This window comes from Lynx canadensis, chromosome F1, assembly GCF_007474595.2.
Source record: "Lynx canadensis isolate LIC74 chromosome F1, mLynCan4.pri.v2, whole genome shotgun sequence".
In the NCBI taxonomy this organism is placed as follows: domain Eukaryota; kingdom Metazoa; phylum Chordata; class Mammalia; order Carnivora; family Felidae; genus Lynx; species Lynx canadensis.
In genome coordinates this window covers 34,921,421-34,940,986 of record NC_044319.2, presented here as the reverse complement: position 1 = coordinate 34,940,986, position 19,566 = coordinate 34,921,421, and the positions used below count along the sequence as shown (strand labels likewise).

Genomic DNA, 19,566 nt, shown 5'->3' with positions numbered 1-19,566 from the left:
ATGCCTAATATGAGGTTTGAACTCACAACCCTGAGATCGAGTCACATGCTATACCCACTAAGCCAGCTAGGCACCTCTGAATAGTCTTATATCTATTAAAGAAATAGAACTTACAGTTAAAAATCTTCCTAAAGGGGTGCCTGGGTGGTTCAGTCAGTTGAGCATGGGACTTGGTCTCAGGTCATGATCTTGCGGTTTGTGAATTTGAGCCCCAGGTTGGGCTCTGTACTGATAGCTTACAGCCTGGAGCCTGCTTCTGATTCTGTGTCTTCCTCTCTCTCTCTCCCTTCCCCACTTTTTCTCTCCCCCCCACCTCAAAAATAAGTAAACATTAAAAAAAAACAAAAAACTTCCCACAGTGAGAACTGCAGGCCCACATGGCCTCCCTGGGGAATTCTAGCAAACATTTCAGGAATAAATAATAGTACCTTCATGCAAGCTTTGCAAGACATATAAGAGGAGAGGGACAGTCAGTTGCATCCAACTCTTGGTTTCAGCTCGGGTCATGATCTCATGGTTCCTGAGTTTGAGCCCGATGTCAGGCTCTGTGCTGACAGTGAGGAGCCTGCCTTGGATTCTCTCTCTCTCCCTCTGTCTCCTTCTCTGTCCCTCTCTGTCCTTCTCTCCCTGCTCCTTCTACATGCTTTCTCTCTCAAAAATAAAAACAATAGTGAAAAAAATTTAAAGACATATAAGAGAAAGGAATATTTCTCAACTCATTTCATGAGGACAGCATTACCCTGATGCCAAAACTGGACAAAAACATTGCAAGAAAATTACAAACAATATCTTTAATGACCATAGAACCAAAACTTCTCAACAAAATGTAACAAAGCAAATCCTGCCATGTATAACAATAATAATACATCACAACAAAGTAAGATTTATCCCATAAATGCAAGATTCGTTCAGATTCAAAGATTAATCAGTATACTAGATGAGGAGACTATAAATAAAAAAAGTGAAACTTTTAATAGATATTTAAAAAAAAGCACTTCACAGAATTCATCATCTTTTTCAGGATAAAATTTCTCAACAAAGTGGGAACAGAAAGGAAGTAACTACTTCATTCTGATAAAAGCCATCAACAAAAATCTCAGAGCTAACATTATACTTAATGTTAAGACTAATTTCCCCCCAAGCAGGAACAAGAGAAGGAAATCCACTCCCACTACTCTCCAGCGTTGTACAAGAGGTCTTAGCTACTATAACAAGGCAAGAGAAAGAATTAGACATACACATTGCAAAGTAAGAAATATAGTCTCTATTCACTTATGACTTGGTTGTATACAATATTCCAATGACTGAAGTTTTAACAAGGTTTCAAAATATAAGATCAGCATATGGAAGACAGTTATATGTCTATATACTAGGAATAAGCCATTAGAAATTGAAATTTTAATCAAGAAAACTAAAAGGCAAACAACAGAATGGGAAAAGATATTTGCAAATGACCTATCGGGTAAAGGGCTAGTATCCAAAATCTGTAAAGAACTCACCAAACTCCACACCCGAAAAACAAATAATCCAGTGAAGAATTGGGCGAAAGACATGAATAGACACTTTTCCAAAGAAGACATCCAGATGGCCAAGAGATACATGAAAAGATGCTCAACATCACTTGTCATCGGAGAAATACAAATTAAAACCACACTGAGATACCACATCACACCGGTCAGAGTGGCTAAAATGAACAAATCAGGAGACTACAGATGCTGGCAAGGATGTGGAGAAACGGGAATCCTCATGCACTGTTGATGGGAATGCAAACTGGTGCAGCCACTCTGGAAAACAGTGTGGAAGTTCCTCAAAAAATTAAAAAAAAGATCTACCCAATGATCCAGCAATAGCACTACTAGGAATTTACCCAAGGGATACAGGAGTGCTGATGCATAGGGGCATGTGTACCTCAATGTTTATAGCAATGCTCTTAACAATGGCCAAATTATGGAAAGAGCCTATTGTCCCATCAACAGAAGAATAGATTAAAAAGATGTGGTTTCCTATATACAATGGAATGCTACTTGGCAATGAGAAAGAATGAAATCATGCCATTTGAGCAACGTGGATGGAACTGGAAGATATTATGCTAAGTGAAATACGTCAGTCAGAGAAGGACAGATATCATATGTTTTCACTCATATTTGGATCTTGAGAAACTTAGCAGAAGGCCACGGGGGAAGGGAAGGGAAGGGAGAAAAAAAATAGTTACAGAGAGGGAGGGAGGCAAACCACAAGAGACTCTTAAATACAGAGAACAAACTGAGGTGGATGGGGGGGGGGGGGGGGGGAAGGGGGAAAATGGGTGATGGGCATTGAGGAGAGGGCCCTTGCTGGGATGAGCACTGGGTGTGGTATGTAAGCCAATTTGACAATAAGTTATATTCATAAAAAAAAAAAAAGAAATTGAAATTTTAAGAAGCATTTACAGTAGTTCCAAAATATGAACTTTTTGAGTATAAATCTAACAATATATGTGAAAGATATTAATGCTAAAACCTACTAAACACTAATAATGGAAACTAAAGAAATCCTTAATCAATGAAGGGATATACACTAGGTACGGTTTGGAGGATTCAATGTAATAGTCAAGCCTCTCTAATTTATCTAAACTCAGCACAATCCCAACAAAAATCCTAGCAGAACCTTTTTTTAATGGGTATTTGTTCTTGAGAGACAGAGAGAGCATGAGTGAGGGAGGGGCAGAGAGAGAGAGAGACAGAATCCAAAACAGACTCCAGGCTCTGAGCTCTCAGCACAGAGTCCTTCGCGGGGCTCAAACCCACAAGCCATGAGACCATGACCTGAGCCGAAGCTGGACACCCAACTGACTGAGCTCCCCAGGTGATCCCAGCAGAACCTTTTGTATAAATTAAACTGATTCGGAAGTTTATGTGGAAAGACAGAATATCTAGAATAGTGAAAATAATTTTGAAAAAAATTAGAAGATTCGCTCTACCGGACGTTAAGACTTAAGATAAAGCACACTTAAGGCATATAATCAAAACAATGTGGTATAGGTAAAAGGATAGCCATATAGAGCAATGGAATAGAGTACTACATCCAGAATTAGATACCTGCCAATATGTCCAGTGGATTTTCTTCAGGTGTACAGGTATACAAACAGTTCAGTGGAAAATGATGATATTTTCAACAAACGGTACAACACAATCGGATATCCAGGTGCCAAAAAAAGGGAACCTTCATCGATGTTAGAACCATAGACAAACATTTATTCAAAATGAATCATAGAGATCCAATAATTCCACTACTGCATATTTATCCAAGATGAAAACACTAATTTGAAAAGATATATGCACTCCTGTGTTTATTGCAGCATTATTTAGAATAGTCAAGCTATAGAAGCAACCTGAGTATCCATCAAGAGATGAATGGCTAAAGAAGATGTAATGTATGTGCGCGCGCGCGCGCGCGCGCGCACACACACACACACACAGGAATATTACACAGCTATAAAAAGGATGAGATGAGAACTTGCCACTTGCAACACGAATGGACCTAGAAACTTTATGCTAAGTGAAATAAGTTAGACTGAGAAAGACAAATGCCATATGATTGCATTCACGTGTGGAATTTAAGAAACAAAACAGATGAACATAGGGAAAGGGAAGGAAAAATAAGATTAAAACAGAGAGGGAGGCAAATCATAAGAGCCTCTTAAATACGGAGAACAAACTGAGGGTTGCTGGAGGGGAGGGTGGTGGGGGATGCACTAAATGGGTGATGGGCATTAAGGAGGGCACTTTTGGGGATGAGCACTGGGTGTTATGTGTAATGAATCACTACATTCTGCCTCTGACCACAATACTGCACTGTATGTTAACTAACTTGAATTTAAATAAATAAATTTAAAAATATATAAAAAAGGAAAAAACTAAAAATGACTTCTATTTCCTTGGATAATGAATTCTACACGCTGAGCTGTGATGTGTAATTCTCATGCTAAAAAAATAAAAGAGCAATTAAAATTAAAAAATTAGGGGCGCCTGGGTGGCTCAGTCGGTTAAGCGGCCGACTTCGGCTCAGGTCATGATCTCGCGGTCCGTGGGTTCGAGCCCTGCGTCGGGCTCTGTGCTGACAGCTCAGAGCCTGGAGCCTGTTTCAGATTCTGTGTCTCCCTCTCTCTGACCCTCCCCTGTTCATGCTCTGTCTCTCCCTCTCTCAAAAATAAATAAAACGTTAAAAAAAATTAAAAAAAAATAATAAAATAAAATTAAAAAATTAAAAATAAATAAACTTTGGAAAAAAATGGATCATAGAATTACATGTAAAACCTAAAACCTTAAGATTTTTTTTTTTTTAACGTTTATTTATTTTTGGGACAGAGAGAGACAGAGCATGAACGGGGGAGGGGCAGAGAGAGAGGGAGACACAGAATCGGAAACAGGCTCCAGGCTCTGAGCCATCAGCCCAGAGCCTGATGCGGGGCTCGAACCCACGGACCGCGAGATCGTGACCTGGCTGAAGTCGGACGCTTAACCGACTGCGCCACCCAGGCGCCCCAAAAAACCTTAAGATTTTTGCAAGAAAACATACAAAATACTTGTGACCTAGCCAAAAATTTCTTAAATACCACCCATAAAGTGTGTGATCCTTTAAAGAAAAAAACTTGGATGTTCCAAATTTGAGACTTCTGGTCTGCAAAAAAATTGTTAAAGGAATGGGGAAAAAATTAGCAATAGACTGGGAAAAAAATATTAGCAAAGCATATATCAAATAATAACTTTTACCTATGATACATAAAGAATTCTCCAAGCTCAATCATAGAAAACAAGCCAATTTTTTTAAAAAAATGGATAAAATATTTGAGTAGACCTATTTCAACAAACATGATATATGGAAGACAAAAAAGCACATGAAAATTTCTCAATATAATTAGTGATTACAGAAATGTAATTTAAAACCACAAAGAGATACCACTCAACACCCCTAATAAAAGAACTGAAATTGAATACAAAAAAACTAACAATACCATGTACCAGCAATGATGTAGAACAATTGGAATTTTCACACATTGCTAGTAAGAATACAAAGTGGTATATGACCACTTGGAATATATTTTTACATTTTTCATAAAGTTAAACATATACTTACCGTACAACTCATCAATCCAAGTAAATGAAAACATGTTCACATAGAAACCTGTGTGAGAATATTCAGCTGCCTTAGTCGTAATTGTCCCGCACTGGAGACAACGCACTAGCCCTTTAGCTGGTGAATGGCAAACCACCATGTTATGTCCATACAATGCAATTATACTCAGCAATCGAAAGGAGTGAGCTCTAACCCATGCAGCAATAGGAATGACTCTCAAATGCATGATGTTGAGTGAAATAACTCATACTCAGAGGCCGTGATCCCCTTATGACATTCTGGAAAAGCGACTCTTTAGGAATAGACAACAGACCAGTGTTCGGCTGGTTGGTGAAGGTGGTTGTGGGGGTGGGAAGGGTTGATTACAAAGCGGCATGAGGAAATGTTGGGGGGCAATGGAGCTTTTCTGTGTCTTTATTGTGGTAATTACATGATTATTTGCTTCTGTCAAACCTCATACAGCTGTCCACTTAAGAGGACGAGCTTTGTTGTACGTAAATTATGTCTAGCCAACATAACATAAAGAAAATCATTAGTGCAGTTAACAGTAGTTTCACACAACGGCGAAAAGATTAATTAATAGATTAATTAATAGATTCTGAAATGAATCTATCAGGTCATGAGCAGTAGTTTACTTCCCAAGAGGTGGAGTAGAATGGAAAACAGGAGAGCACGCTGGTATGAGGTTGACCTGTATTTCAGGCCTGTGTGCTTATATACTGGTTTACGATGTAAAATATGCCTTTCGATCTCTGGCTTGCAGGCCAAGATGTTTGGAAAACACTGCCCTAACTCCACTGGCCTTTCTGTTTCTTGAACATCCCATTTGTGTATGTTGTTGCTACCTGAGCACTTTCTTTTTGCATATCTTTGCATGGCTACTTGCTTTTCAACTTTTTTTTTTCCTTGCTTTTCAACTTTTAAATCTGAACTCAAGTATTCCCTTCTCAGAAAAGTCTTTCTTACCTTTCTAGAAAAGCAGGGTACTGCAGCCAGTGTCAGCATGACCTTTTAAAAAAAATCCCTAGAATTGATGAAGATCAAAACTTTGCCTCGAATTTGTATGTGGTGGTCAGACCTTTCTCAAAAATTGTCAGTAATGGAGGGGCACCTGGGTGGCTTAGTTGGTTGAACGTCCGACTTCAGCTCAGGTCATGATCTCACAGTTCATGAGGTCAAGTCCCACATCGGGCTCTGTGCTGATGGCTCGCAGCCTGGAGCCTGCTGCCGATTCTGTGTCTCCTTCTCTCTCTGCCCCTCCCCAACTTGTGCTCTGTCTCTCTATGTCTCTCAAAAAATAAATAAATGTAAAAAAAAATTGTCAGTAATGGAAAAAAATGTAGGAAAGTCAATAAAGTCTAATGACAGTCTTTCTAGGTGGAAAAAAGTTATTAGATTTCTCTAAATCCATTTCATTGGAATTAAAATGTGCATATGTATAAAGGTTTCTTGGGTATTTTTTTTTTTCTTTTAACACCTTGCCTTTCATTCCTTGTATGTTTCTTCCCCCTGGAAATTACTACTTGGCGCTATTTTTTCTAATCCTATGTTAAAGCAGCTTTCCATTAATTCTAGAGTTTCTGTACTTTTCAGTGGTCAGATGTGAACATCCAGTACTTGTGAATGGAAGACTGGTATCAGGAGTCAGAGAAACCTATTCCTACCAAGCAGTGGTTCTATTTGAATGCCTCCCAGGTTTCTATCTTAATGGCAGCAACCCAGTGTTCTGTGGTGGGAGAAATACTTGGGAACCTGAGATGCCGACATGTATTAAAGGTACAAATGTGGTTTTTTTTCCATCTTTTTAGTTTTAATTTTTTGAACATGAAATATCAGTGAAAACAAATAATTAAAAAATTTAGTATTTTGTTCCATCTTGTATTTATTTACATGATGGAGATATGACATCATTCCTATGTTGTGATTTTGTACGTTTTCATAGGGTCTTTCCACGTTATCTACATCACATACAAATTTCTCATTTAGTATTTTTATGTATAAAAATGTATAGCAACCACTTTTAGAGTAGACTGAAGCATGAGAATTTTTTACATTTGTAAGTCAAGACTAAAAGAATTTTATGTACATTTATTTACACTTATAAGTCAAGAATAAAAGAATAATATTCATTTATATAAATGAAATGAAGCCAATAATTCTGAAGTCGTTGATTCTACATTATTTCGTTTTTCGGTACAGATTTCTCCCAAAATAAAACCTCTAATTTTGAGTCATTCCGATTTGTACTTTCCTGCTTATATTTTACAACAATCCTTTACATTTATGTGATTTATAGTCATTCACATTTTGAGTAGTGAAAGGGTGAAGGACGTATTTACAGCCATTTAAGTTCTATTTAGTTTTTCTAAAATTATTTGGCAGAGTCCACAGATATAAACAGGTATGTAAACTTGGGAAGGTTACATACCGTTTAAGTGGGATGCATTTAACACTTAGCATAGTGCCTGGCATATGGGGAGCTTGTAAAGGTAGCTCTTATGACTTATAGCATCACTCGAATTAGTATCAGTGAAGAGGAAGGATTAGGGCTTCTGTTTTTTAACATGTGTGTTTTCTGGGTCGACTTTGCTGTTTCTTTTTTTTTTTTTTTTAAGTGATCAGTTTGCTCCCAGGGTATCTTCCTGGTCTAGGACTATGTTTCACTTGCTGGACTACAACCAGTTTAGTTTGTTGTTTTTTACGTAGCACAATTTAAACTGGGAAATATCTGCTGTCTCCAAATAAGACCTGTATGTCCTCCCCCCACCCCCACCCCTTCCAACTTCATACAATTTTTCTTTTTCCCTTTACTGGGCATTTTTATTTGGCAACTGCACCTAAACTTCATAGCAACTGAAAGGCAGGAAAAATCCTTATTCATTGAAATGAAATGAAACGAAATGAAGGATTTCCTATAAGTCAGCTACTTTGTTTAAGACTTGAAAGATTATTTTACTATGTTGGAAGGAAATATCTTCCTGATTTCAGTGCTCCTATCTTTGGCCTCTCTTTCCATCAGAAGCAAGAGACAACAGGAATAGTGGGAAGAACATTATCCTGGGCGACCTCACTAAGGTCCTAGTTTGGCTCAGCTTATTCAAGTAACCTCATTTCTGTGGACTTTAGCTTCTTGTTTTTTGAAAGTGTTGAACTCAAACAGATCATGATTAATAGCTTTTAATTTGTTTGTATATTTCCTATGGCCATAGTATTTTAAAGGATTTGTGGAATTATGCATGTTAATACGGTAATTAGAATATATTTTTTAAATAATTCCTGTAAACCTAGTACCTGATACCCTCCTTGTGTGCTTTAGTTGAGGGCTATGAGGTTTGGGGGGAAAGAAAATGGTTTTTTTGGTGGACTGATTTATTAAGATTGCATATGAAATTTATACTCCATGAACCATCCGTATTTACTTACATGATCCTAGTGAGTATATGCACTGTGGTGTATCCTATGTTTGTTGATATGCTCTTTGGAAAGAGTTGAACCATAAGCATTTCATAAAGGACTTATAAAACACTGATACAGTTTAGTTTTTAGAAGAAAAATTGTAAGAAAAAGCTTATAAAGAGGAGAAACTACAGGGATCCTTTTTAAAAAATCAAAATCAAAACTCTCCATGGGATTGTCAATCATTTTTTTTCATCAGTCAGAGAAAGACTATATCAAAAGGACCAGCAACAGATAATGGTGTTAAAGCAGATCTAAATGTGCAAATATTTTTTAAGTCCAAGAAATACAAGGCAGAAGAGAAAAAGGTACACCTTCTTATGTAGTATGATACGACTTGGATGGTATTTTTTTTAAAGATATGTGTGTTTACTCTGAACACATTATTTTTATGATTTACTATTAGTCAACTTCTAGGATTTCCATATAAAATACAAAGTTGTAGGGAAAATTCTTAGTCATACACGCTTATGAACTTGTGCAAATATACATTAGACTACATTCCCAGAAGTAGAATTGCAAACTTTGGAAAGTATTTGTATTTTTCATTTTGAGAAATAATGAGTCTTTTTTGAAAATAATTCAAAATTAAATCCATAATTTTGTGTTGATAAGGCTAGTGAATTGTATCCAATTTACTTTTCCAGGTTTCAAGCCTACTCATCCAACCAAACCTCCAGTTTCAAAGTATCCAGGTTCAGTAATTCTTTCTCCTGCTTATATAGTTAACAACTTGATAAGGTGATGAGTGCCACGTTGTGTCTTGTTCTAATTTGCATTTCTTTAATTATCATCAAAGAATTTGAACTTTTTGGCCCCACTTTGATTTATCCAGGCCCTTTGCTCATTTTTTAAAAATTAGATTTCTAAAATATTTTTCTTGTTGATTTGTGAGAGTTCATTGTAAGTTAAAACACTTTTAATACAAAGTGAACATTTTTTCAGGGGCTTTGGGGCCTTATTTTCACTGGTCAGTTTCCTTTCAAGATTTTTATGGTGTACTATTGGTTATAGATGGCTTTTTGTAACATTTTGTTACATGAGTGGTAAATGGATGATATATTTTTATAAATTTTCAAACATTGTGAAAGTATACAGAGTAAAGAACTACTTTACTTCAGTCTTTAGCTACATCCTTAGATACATATAGTTGGGCATTTTTTCTTTTATCTTAAACAAAATTGACATCATCTTGTATGTAATTTTTTGAAACTTGCCCTTTTCCCATTGAATGTCTTATACTGGGGTTGTATTTAGATTTATTGTCATTCTTTCCGATGATGACTTTGAAATGTATACCGTATTTATTTATTTAAGTATTCTGTTAGTGGTCTTTTTTACATGTATGGAAATTTTACATCAATAAGTAGATGGACTGATGGATGTATCGATCTTCTCCCTAATGGCTGTGTGTGTTTTGCCTGTCTTATAAAAGCTTTAGGCTTTTCCCATGCTAAAACTTTATAAACATTTCAACCCTGTGTTCTGATTGTATTCTTTGCATTTAAATCATTGGTGCATCTGAAATTCATTCTGACAAATGGAGTGAGATAGGTCTCCTCTCCACTCTACCCACCCCCTTGTAATGGTGAAATAGCAACATCTGTTGAAGAAGTCCTCTCTCCAACTGTTTTCCAGTCATCTTTATGTTTCCTTGAACTCTGGCCATTCTGAGTCATTTTTCCCCCACTATAATACTATGATATGTTTTGGGTTTTTAAAAATTTTTATTTAAGTTTATTTATTTTGAGAGGGAGAGAGTGAGAGCAGAGCAGAGGGGGGGCAGAGAGAGAGGGAGAGAGAGAGAATCCCAAGCAGGCTCCTCACTGACCGCATGGAGCCCGATGTGGGGCTTGAACCTGCGAACCATGATGTCGTGACCGGAGCTGAGCCATCCAGGTGCCCCACTATAATTTGTTTTAATATCTAGCAGAACACTTCCTTTCAGCAACATTTAGACTATTCTGTATATTAGTTTTTCTAGATAAACTTGTATTATATTTTATTACTGTTTTAACCATTTTCAGTGTGCATTTCAGTGGCATAAAGTGCATCCATATTGTTTGTAACCAGCACTATCCCCCAAACTTTTTCATCATCTCAAATTGAAACCTTATACACATTAAACAATAACTCCATCCGCCCCGCCCCCCCCCCCGCCACCCCATCCCTGGTAACCATTCTGTTTTCTGTCTTTATAAATTTGACTAGTCGAGCTACTTCATAGAAGTGGAATCATTTCTGCCTTATTTCATGTAGCATAATGTTTTCAAGGTTCATCCACCTTGCAGCATGTATCAGAACTTCATTCCTTTCTATGGCTGAATAATATTCCATTGTTTTGTACATTTTGTTTGTTCATTCATCTGTTGAAAAGACACTTGCTTGGGTTTTTTCCACATTTTGGTACTCTGAATAATGTATCTCTGAATATTGGCTTTCAAGTGTTTGAGTCCTACTTTCAATTGTGAACTTAACAATTGAAAAGTTTTAATTTTGGGCCCCTGTTTGCAATTTTGGGGTGCTATATATCTAGGAGAATTGCTGGTTATATGACAATTCGGTGTTTACTTTTTCGAGGAACAACCATACTGTCTTCCATAGTGGCTATACCATTTTACATTCCCATCAGCAACAAAAGTTCCGATTTCGTGGGGTGCCTAGGTGACTTGCTCGGTTAAGCATCCAACTCTTGGTTTCGGTTCACGTTATGATCTCAGTATCATGAGATCAGCCCCGTGTCAGGCTCCACACTGGGTATAGAGCCTACTTGGGATTCTCTACCTCTATTGCCTGTGCTGTCTCTCTCTCTCTCAAAAAAAAATTTAAATTTTTTTTGTTGTTTTAATTTGAAAAAGTTTCAATTTCTTGACCTCTATCAACACGTATTATTTTCTGCTTTTTGGTAATAACCATCATAATATATGTTAGGTAATATACATGAGGTATATTGTGGTTTTTACTTGCATTTCCTTAACAATTAATAATGTGTTGAGCATCCTCTTGTGTGCTTAATGGCCATTTGTATATCTTCTTTGGAGAAATGTCTATTCAAGTCCTTTGTCCATTTTTGATGGGTTGTTTTTCTGTCTTGTTTTTGAGTTTTAGGAGCTCATTTTATATTTTGGATCTCAATCCCTTATTAGATATATGATTTTCAAATGTTTTTTTTTTCCCGTTCTGTGGGTTGTTTTTTCACTCTATTGTTAGTGTCCTTTGATGCACAAAAGTTTTTAGTTTTTTTTTTTAATGTTTATTTTTGAGACAGAGACAGAGCATGAATGGGGGAGGGGCAGAGAGAGAGGGAGACACAGAATCGGAAGCAGGCTCCAGGCTCCGAGCCATCAGCCCAGAGCCCGACGCGGGGCTCGAAGTCACGAACCGTGAGATCGTGACCTGAGCTGAAGTCGGACGCTCAACCGACTGAGCCACCCAGGCGCCCCAAAAGTTTTTAGTTTTAATGTAGTCTAATTTGTTTGGTTTTTCCTTTTGTTGCCTATGCTTTTGGTGTCACATTCAATAAAACGTTACCAGATCCAGCATCATGAAGCCTGAACTCTTATTTTCTTCTAAGAGTTTTATGGTTTTAGATATTTAGGGTCTTTGATCGATTTTGAATTAACTTTTGTGTTTGGTGTATGGCAAGTGTTAAAATTCATCCTTTTGTGTATGTGGATATCCAGTTTTCAAAACCATTTGTGAGAAGTTGGCTCTTTCCCTATTGAATTTTGATAGCACCCTCGTAGAGAATTATTTGACTATATATGCAAAGGTTTATTTTGTGGCCTCTCTTCTATTCCATTGGTCTGTCTGTCTGTCTTTTTTTTTTTTTAATGTTTATTTACTTTTGAAAGAAAGAGAGCAGGGGAAGGGCAGAGACAAAGGGAGAGAGAAAATCCCAAGCAGGCTTCATGACATCAGCTCAGAGTCTGACATGGAGCTTGAACTCACAAACCATGAGATCATGACATGAGCTAAAATCAAGGGTCAGACGCTTACCTGACTGAGCCATCCAGGTGCCCTGCTTTATGCCAGTGCCATTCTGTTCTGATTATTGTACTTGTAGTAAGTTTTGAAATCAGGAAGTACAAGTCCTTCCAACTTTGCTCTCTCTTTTCATGATTGCTTTAACTATTCCTCGTCCCTTGAGATTCCATATGAATTTTCAAATGGACTTTTCTATTTCTGCAAAGAGCATCATTAGGCTTTTGGTGGGTTGCACTTCATCTGTAGGTTGCTTCATATCACATTGGCATCTTAACTTTATTAGGTCCTCCAATCCATGAACACAGGATTTCTTTCCATTTACTTATGTCTTTTTAAATTTCTTACTGTGGTGTTTTATAGTTTTCAGTGTACAAATCTTTTACCTCCTTTGTGAAGTTTATTCCAAAGTCTTTTATTATTTTTTTAGAATTTTATTTAAATCCAAGTTAGTTAACTATAGTGTAATTATGGTTTCAGGAATAGAATTTCGTGATTCATCACTTACATATAACACCTAGTGCTCATCCCATCAAGTGCCTTCCTTAGTGCCCATCACCCATTTAGCCCATCCTCCCACCAACCATCCCTCCAGCAATCCTCAGTTTGTTCTCTGTATTTAAGAGTCTCCTTATAGCAGCACTATCAACAATAGCCAAATTGTTGAGTGTCCATCAACTGACGAATGGATAAAGAAGATGTGGTTTATAGATACAGTGGATTACTACTTGGCAGTGGGAAAGAATGAAATCTGGCCATTTGCAACTACATGGATGGAACTGGAAGGTATTATGCTAAGTGAAATAAGTCAGTCAGAGAAATACACATACCATATGTTTTCACTCATACGTGGAACTTGAGAAGCTTCACGGAAGACCATGGGGGAAAGGAAGGGGAAAAAATAGTTACAAAGAGAGAGGGAGGCAAACCATAAGAGACTGTTACATACAGAGAACAAACTGAGGGTTGAAGGGGGAGGCAGGAGGAAGGGGGAAATGGGTAATGGGCATTAAAGAGGGCACTTGTTAAGATGAGCACTGGGTGTTGTATGTAAGCAAGAAATCATGAGAATCTACTCCCCAAGCCAAGAGCACACTGTATGCGCTGTATGTTAGCTAACTTGACAATAAATTATTTTTAGAAAAATAAATAAACAAACATTTTTAAAAAGGGTCTCTTATGGTTTGCCTCCCTCTCTGTTTTTCTCTTACTTTTCCTTCTCTTCCCCTATGTTCATCTGCTTTGCTTCTTAAATTCCACATATGAGTGAAATAATATATTTGTCTTTCTCCAACTGACTTACTTCGCTTCACACGTATTGAATGTATTCGTTCTAGTTCCATCCACATTGTTGCAAAGGGCAGGATGTCATTGTTTTAAATCACTGAGTAATATTCCATTTTAAATATATTCCTTATCTTCTTTATCTATTCATCAGTCAATGGGCATCTTTCCATAATTTCGTTATTGTCAATAGTGCTTCTATAAACATCGGGGTGCGTGTGCCCCTTTGAATCAGCATTTTATATCCTCTGGATAAATACCTAGTAGTGCAATTGCCAGGTCATAGGGTAGCTCCTTTTCATTCAATTGTAAATGGAATTGTTTTCTTAATTTCCTTTTTACATTGCTTACTGTTAGTGTGTAGAAACACAATTGATTTTTTTAATTTATTTTATTTATTATTATTATTTTTTTTTAATATGAAATTTATTGTCAAGTTGGTTTCCATAAAACACCCAGTGCTCATCCCAACAGGTGCCCTCCTCAATACCCATCACCCGCCCACCGCTCCCTCCCACTCCCCATCAACTTTTATTTTTTTTAATGTTTTTATTTATTTTTGAGACAGAGAGAGACAGAGCATGAGCAGGGGAGGGGCAGACAGAGGGGGAGACACAGAATCCGAAGCAGCTCCAGGCTCTGAGCTGTCAGCACAGAGCCCGACGCAGGGCTCGAACCCACAGAGTGTGAGATCATGACCTGAGCTGAAGTTGGATGCTCAACCGACTGAGCCACCCAGGCGCCCCAAAACACAATTGATTTTTGCATGTTGATTTTGTATCCTGCAACTTTACTGAATTCATTTATTGGTTGTACTAGGTGTGTGTGTGTGTGTGTGTGTGTGTGATCTTTAGAGTTTTCTATGTAAAAGATCATGTCATGTGTGAACAGAGATCATCTTATTTCTTCCCAATTTGGATGCTTTTTATTTTTTTTTTTTTACCTAATTGCTCAAATATGAACTTGCAGTATTTATGTTGAATAGAAGTGACAAACATAAGCACCCTGTCCTGTTCCTGATCTTAAAGGAAAACTTGCAGTCTTAAATATGATGTTGGCTATGGGTTTTTCATAAATGGCTTTTATTATGTTGAAGAGTCTTTCTATTCGTGATCAACTTCTAAATTGTTTTAAAGTCCTCCTCTATCTTTTAATTTTAAGTAGACTCATGTTGAATTCAGGCTAATTTTGAGGATGCAGTGGTGATAAATTTGCTTGCCATACTGCAGAATCTTGTCACAGGAAATACCAATGTACAGGAAGAAGATTGTTGGTGACATCAAATATAAATTTATAACTTATGATATTTTTATTAAGAAACATTAATATATAAGGAAAATGAAATTATTAGCAGTTTCATACAAAAACAAAAAATAAAAACCAGTGAATTTATGGATCTTTAAGGTTTAGTCTTTCTTCTTTTTTTCCATTTTGCCCCCCAGGCTATCCTGAGCCCAATGAATCAGCATTATTTGAAGAATTGGAGGAATTAGGTATTATTTTGGCTATTAATTACTCTTCCTTATGAAACCTTGGAGTACTATATAGAAATAGCTATCATGTTCCAATTATTTGTAGTTAAGGAAGGAACCAAGTTTCACAAAATTTGACATTGATAGTGATTTTAGTAGTCCAGATAACATGATAAACATAAGTGGTACTTATGTGTAGACACATGTAGGTAATTTCCTCCCATCTAGGGAATTCTAAGTGCCCAATAAGCTTTACTAAATAACCTGGTGTAGTAGCCACAACACAAAACAATGAAAAGCGATTCCAATTAAGAGTTTCACAAGATGGCCCCTGAATGTGGGATCAGAGTCCAAGGGCTCTGTGATCGGAATGATCTGGACACACTAGCAGTCGTGCTAAAACTACACTGAGGAACTCTCTTTGCTGTCATGTATAGATGTAGTGTATGATCTGAGCAAGATTAAATGCGACTACTCTCTGGGACCCTTGTGCGCTCAATTATCTTCAAACTGTTTTCATGTTTTCCCAGATGCAGGTATCATTGCTGTGATTATTCTTACTATCCGTAAGTAGCCCAAACTTCAATGCCACTTAAATCAAAATAGTATTGCGAGAAAGTGCATTATTTTTTTAAGTGACTTTTCAGTTTCTGTGGTTTTTATAGCTTGAAATGAAGTACAGCAGTCTAGAACAGTCTGACCTTGTATATGATACTACACGTTTTGCTGGTGAATGTATATTCTTTTATATTCCACTTGTCCACTTAGTAACAAACCTAAATACTCCATGTGTTTTCAGGATGATTAGTCATGACCCTGCGTCCCAAATATGCTTTGGGTACTTTTGTAAACTAAGCAAGGATTCTCCCCTGACTTACTGTGGACTGTTCACGAACTTCTGATAGTGAAGAGTCTAGACGGAATATGAATATATATGTGCTTAAATGAAGTAACATTTTCTGACCACTGAAATGTAACCAACACTTACTTATTTCTGCTGCTACATTTTGAATCTTGGCAATTAGCTCTCAGTTACATGTCGTTTGTTTCCTGGTTTCTTGTAGTTGTCGGCCTTGCAGTACTTTGCACCTGCCTGTACAGATGTCTTCAAAGAAAGAAAGGGTAAATTAAAGGACATTTCTTCTAACTTCCGGTCCTTCTCACTCCTCACCTACGTGCGTGCAGCATTTGCACCTGTGCCTATGCCATCTTTCCCTAAGCTGAGCCCGCATCACTGTGCCCTGCCAGTCGCATCTGTTTACTAACAATGTTTTAGGCTGCTTTTCCTGTCCCGGCGGCCAGAGCGACCTGCGCAGACTTGCTTCGTCTGTTAGGACTTCACGAAAAATTTCTGCGGGGTGGGACTTGAGGTTTAAGTTCTATAGCAAATCACGGAGCGTTACGGGGCCTTCCCCACCCAGCTTCCCCCTATTTCCTAAATTGGACCAGGGGCCAAGATGAAACTTAGAGCAGTTCACTGTGGAGACTCGGACAGTTGTATTCAGTGGAGTTTTTATGTGAAAGTCTCCATTTGTCCGGGTAAGTTAGGGAATTGTAAGAAGTTGTGCAGGTGTCTCTTTCGAATACCCAGTTTGATTTCTTTTCCTTTAGAGCTGTTACTTACACTTGTTAAACCGGGGAGTGAAAAGCAGCAGTGTTTGATTTCCCTCTTATGTTCTCTCAATTTACTAGGTTGCAGTAAAACTGTTGGGGTTAAACTTAACATTACTGAGGGGTAAGATTTACAAGGCACCTCATTACCCTTATTTTTGTTTTCATCTATAAAAATGAAAAATGTGGGGGAGGGACTTATAATAGGAAAAAAAAAGTGTACAAGTACGTATCTTCTAGGGAGAATAGGGTTTTTAAACATCAAACTTAAATTTTAATGAAATATTTTCAATTTAGTGAAAGACTTAGAATAAATCCTGGAGCATAGACTAAGATTAGGTACTTTGAAATTTGATTTTTATTGATTTTCAATAATTTTCTTTCCTTGTAGTTTTGGAAATGACTTTCACAGCAAACCTAATAATTTTAAGACTTTTGGTATTCATGGTTTTATGATATATTTTGCCTTTATACTAGTCATCTGGTTTAGGGCATGTAATAAAAATACATTCTCTACACATAACGAGCTCAAACTCTTTTATGTTATTGGTTATCTTTTTTAAATCACAATGCCTCCACTTGAATCTTCAATCTTATATTTGTAGGACACTTGATATGCATATTTGATTTGTCAATCAGTAGCATACATTTTTTAAATTGCACATACACATAGCGTGAGTCGGAAATATTGTCAGTAGAATATTCTTACGAGTCTCAAAAAGTTTTGTGGCGAAAGCAAAACAAGATAGCTTTTTGCTCCTCACTTTCCTTTCTTGTTTAAATTCTCTGCATCAAAATGCTGGTTCCTTCAAAGTATTAATCGAAATCTCTTTAGCTACCAAGTAATGGGTCTTGTAAGCTGAGCCTCTGGTTCAAGATGGCAACGTGAGAGGATCCCCTGAACTCACCTCCTGTCCGACACACGACGTCTAGAGCCACGTTCAGAACAGTTTCTCTCTGAAGGAGATCTGAAAACTAAATCTACGTTGGGTGGATACAAAACCACATCAAGGGGTGCCTGGCTGGCTCAGTCAGCGGAGCATGTGACTCTTGGTCTCAGGGTCATGAGTTCAAGCCCCACATTGGGTGTGGAGCCTACTTGAAAAAGAAAAAGAAGACAAACAAACACAAACCCACATCAAAAATGAGTAGGAGATAGTGTCTCACCATAAACTCCTCCCCCAGTGTGGCAACCCACAGTTAGATGGAAGCTCACAACTCTGAGCTTCTTCCTGGGAAGCCAAATGTTTGAACCCCACGTCTGGCACCCCAGCTTTTAAGACCTGCACCCCAGAGATGGGTCCACAAAACACCTGGCTCTGAAAGCCAGTGGGGCCTATGTCCACAAGGCTACAGCCAACCGAGAAACAGTTCTTAAAGTGCTCGTGTGGTTTTACTTTGGCCAACCCTCCAGGGTACAGCACAGACACAGCAGTCTGAAATGCACCCCCAGTCTTTCTGGGAAAGAGGCCTATTAGCTTATCTGTGTAGCTGAGGCCTGAGGTGACAGGCTTCTACCTAGACCCAAGTCTGGCCGCAGTCCTCTCCACAGACCTTGGAGGGCCGGAGCGACCTTTCACGCTCCCTCTGCCGTGCTCCACATCGCCAGTACCTCCCGAAAAGGAGCTTGTGCACCTGTCTGGTGGCCCTCAGGGCTTATGTTGGCAGGTCACGTAGGACTGAAATAAATGGAGGAACAGTTGTTAACTGGCCACCCTACCCAGGACACAGCACAGAGGTGGCCAACTGAAATCATCCCGGTCTTTCTGTGACTCGCCTTCTAGCTTATCTGCATAGCTATGGCCTGAGGAACGGGCTTCTAATTAAACACATGTCGGTGAGCCCAAGGCAATCCCCCCGGCCCGAAACTGGGGAGACTGGTGGGCAGGCACCATCCTTGAACTCGCCTATCCTGCCCCAGATTGTCAGTGTCTCTGAGAAAGGACCTCATATACACGTCTGGCACCACAGCTTTTGTGGCTGCAACTCACACGACACGTCCCTTGATAACCAGGCCCTGCTGGTCAGCAGCGCAGTAACAAGTAAAGAGAGTTCTTTTTTTTATGTTTATCTTTGAGAGAGATGGAAAGACAAAGCATGAGCAGAGAAGGGGCAGAGAGGGAGACACAGAATCTGAAGCAGGCTCCAGGCTCCGAGCTGTCAGCACAGAGCTTAACGTGGGGTTCAAATTCACGAATCTTGAGATCATAACCTGAACCGAAGTCTGACGCTTAACCTACTGAGCCACCCAGGCACCCCGACATGTGAAATTACTTTGAAAAGAATCATTTATTTCCTAGATCAGGGTCTCTTGCTACTACAAATATATGTTTTTAGTTGTCCATTTTCCTACTAAGCCTCTGGATTTAATTCCTGTACTAAATTATGCTATCTGTATACCTTGCCTTTTATTGAAACAGAGGTTAGAGGTGAATATACCACTTACTGGAATAGATCAACCACTGAGGCAGAGCAGATGTACCAAGTGGTTTCTGCGAATGAGGGCATCACTTTATCTTTCGATACAATTAAAATCTTAAGATCTACAGAAGCTGTTCTCTAGTGCTTGTACTCTCATGATGCAACCATTAAGCCATAAGGCTGACATTTCAATGTGGTTTGAGTGTAATCATCACCCTTTGAT

General features: G+C 38.2%; 1 protein-coding gene and 1 long non-coding RNA gene across 15 annotated transcripts in view; one reads left to right on the top strand and one right to left on the bottom strand.

The window, feature by feature from the left end:
• Positions 1-19,566, bottom strand: part of LOC115504762 — a 57,529-nt gene that overhangs the window by 11,815 nt on the left and 26,148 nt on the right. For 3 of the 13 annotated variants that reach the window (XR_003965793.2, XR_003965797.1, XR_003965800.1), the window contains exons 2-4: positions 18,477-18,601; positions 17,831-18,017; positions 16,300-16,416 (exon numbers count right to left, since the gene is read on the bottom strand). The exons of 2 other annotated variants lie outside the window; for them this stretch is intronic. This is a non-coding gene — a long non-coding RNA (uncharacterized LOC115504762). Of the gene's footprint in view, positions 1-428; positions 490-3,077; positions 3,202-6,081; positions 6,281-12,570; positions 12,757-16,299; positions 16,417-17,830; positions 18,021-18,476; positions 18,602-19,566 lie in introns of those variants that run through there. 8 more of the 13 variants (XR_003965802.2, XR_003965805.1, XR_003965796.2 and 5 more) reach the window with 7 other exon arrangements.
• LOC115504761 (membrane cofactor protein-like) overlaps positions 1-19,566 on the top strand; it is a 30,874-nt gene that overhangs the window by 8,135 nt on the left and 3,173 nt on the right. The window contains exons 5-9 of one of the 2 annotated variants that reach the window (XM_030301892.1): positions 6,709-6,891; positions 9,219-9,266; positions 15,282-15,332; positions 15,842-15,877; positions 16,376-16,433. In XM_030301892.1, the coding sequence (XP_030157752.1) occupies positions 6,709-6,891; positions 9,219-9,266; positions 15,282-15,332; positions 15,842-15,877; positions 16,376-16,433 (376 nt within the window). The remainder of the gene's footprint in view (positions 1-6,708; positions 6,892-9,218; positions 9,267-15,281; positions 15,333-15,841; positions 15,878-16,375; positions 16,434-19,566) is intronic. The other variant, XM_030301893.1, reaches the window with a different exon arrangement.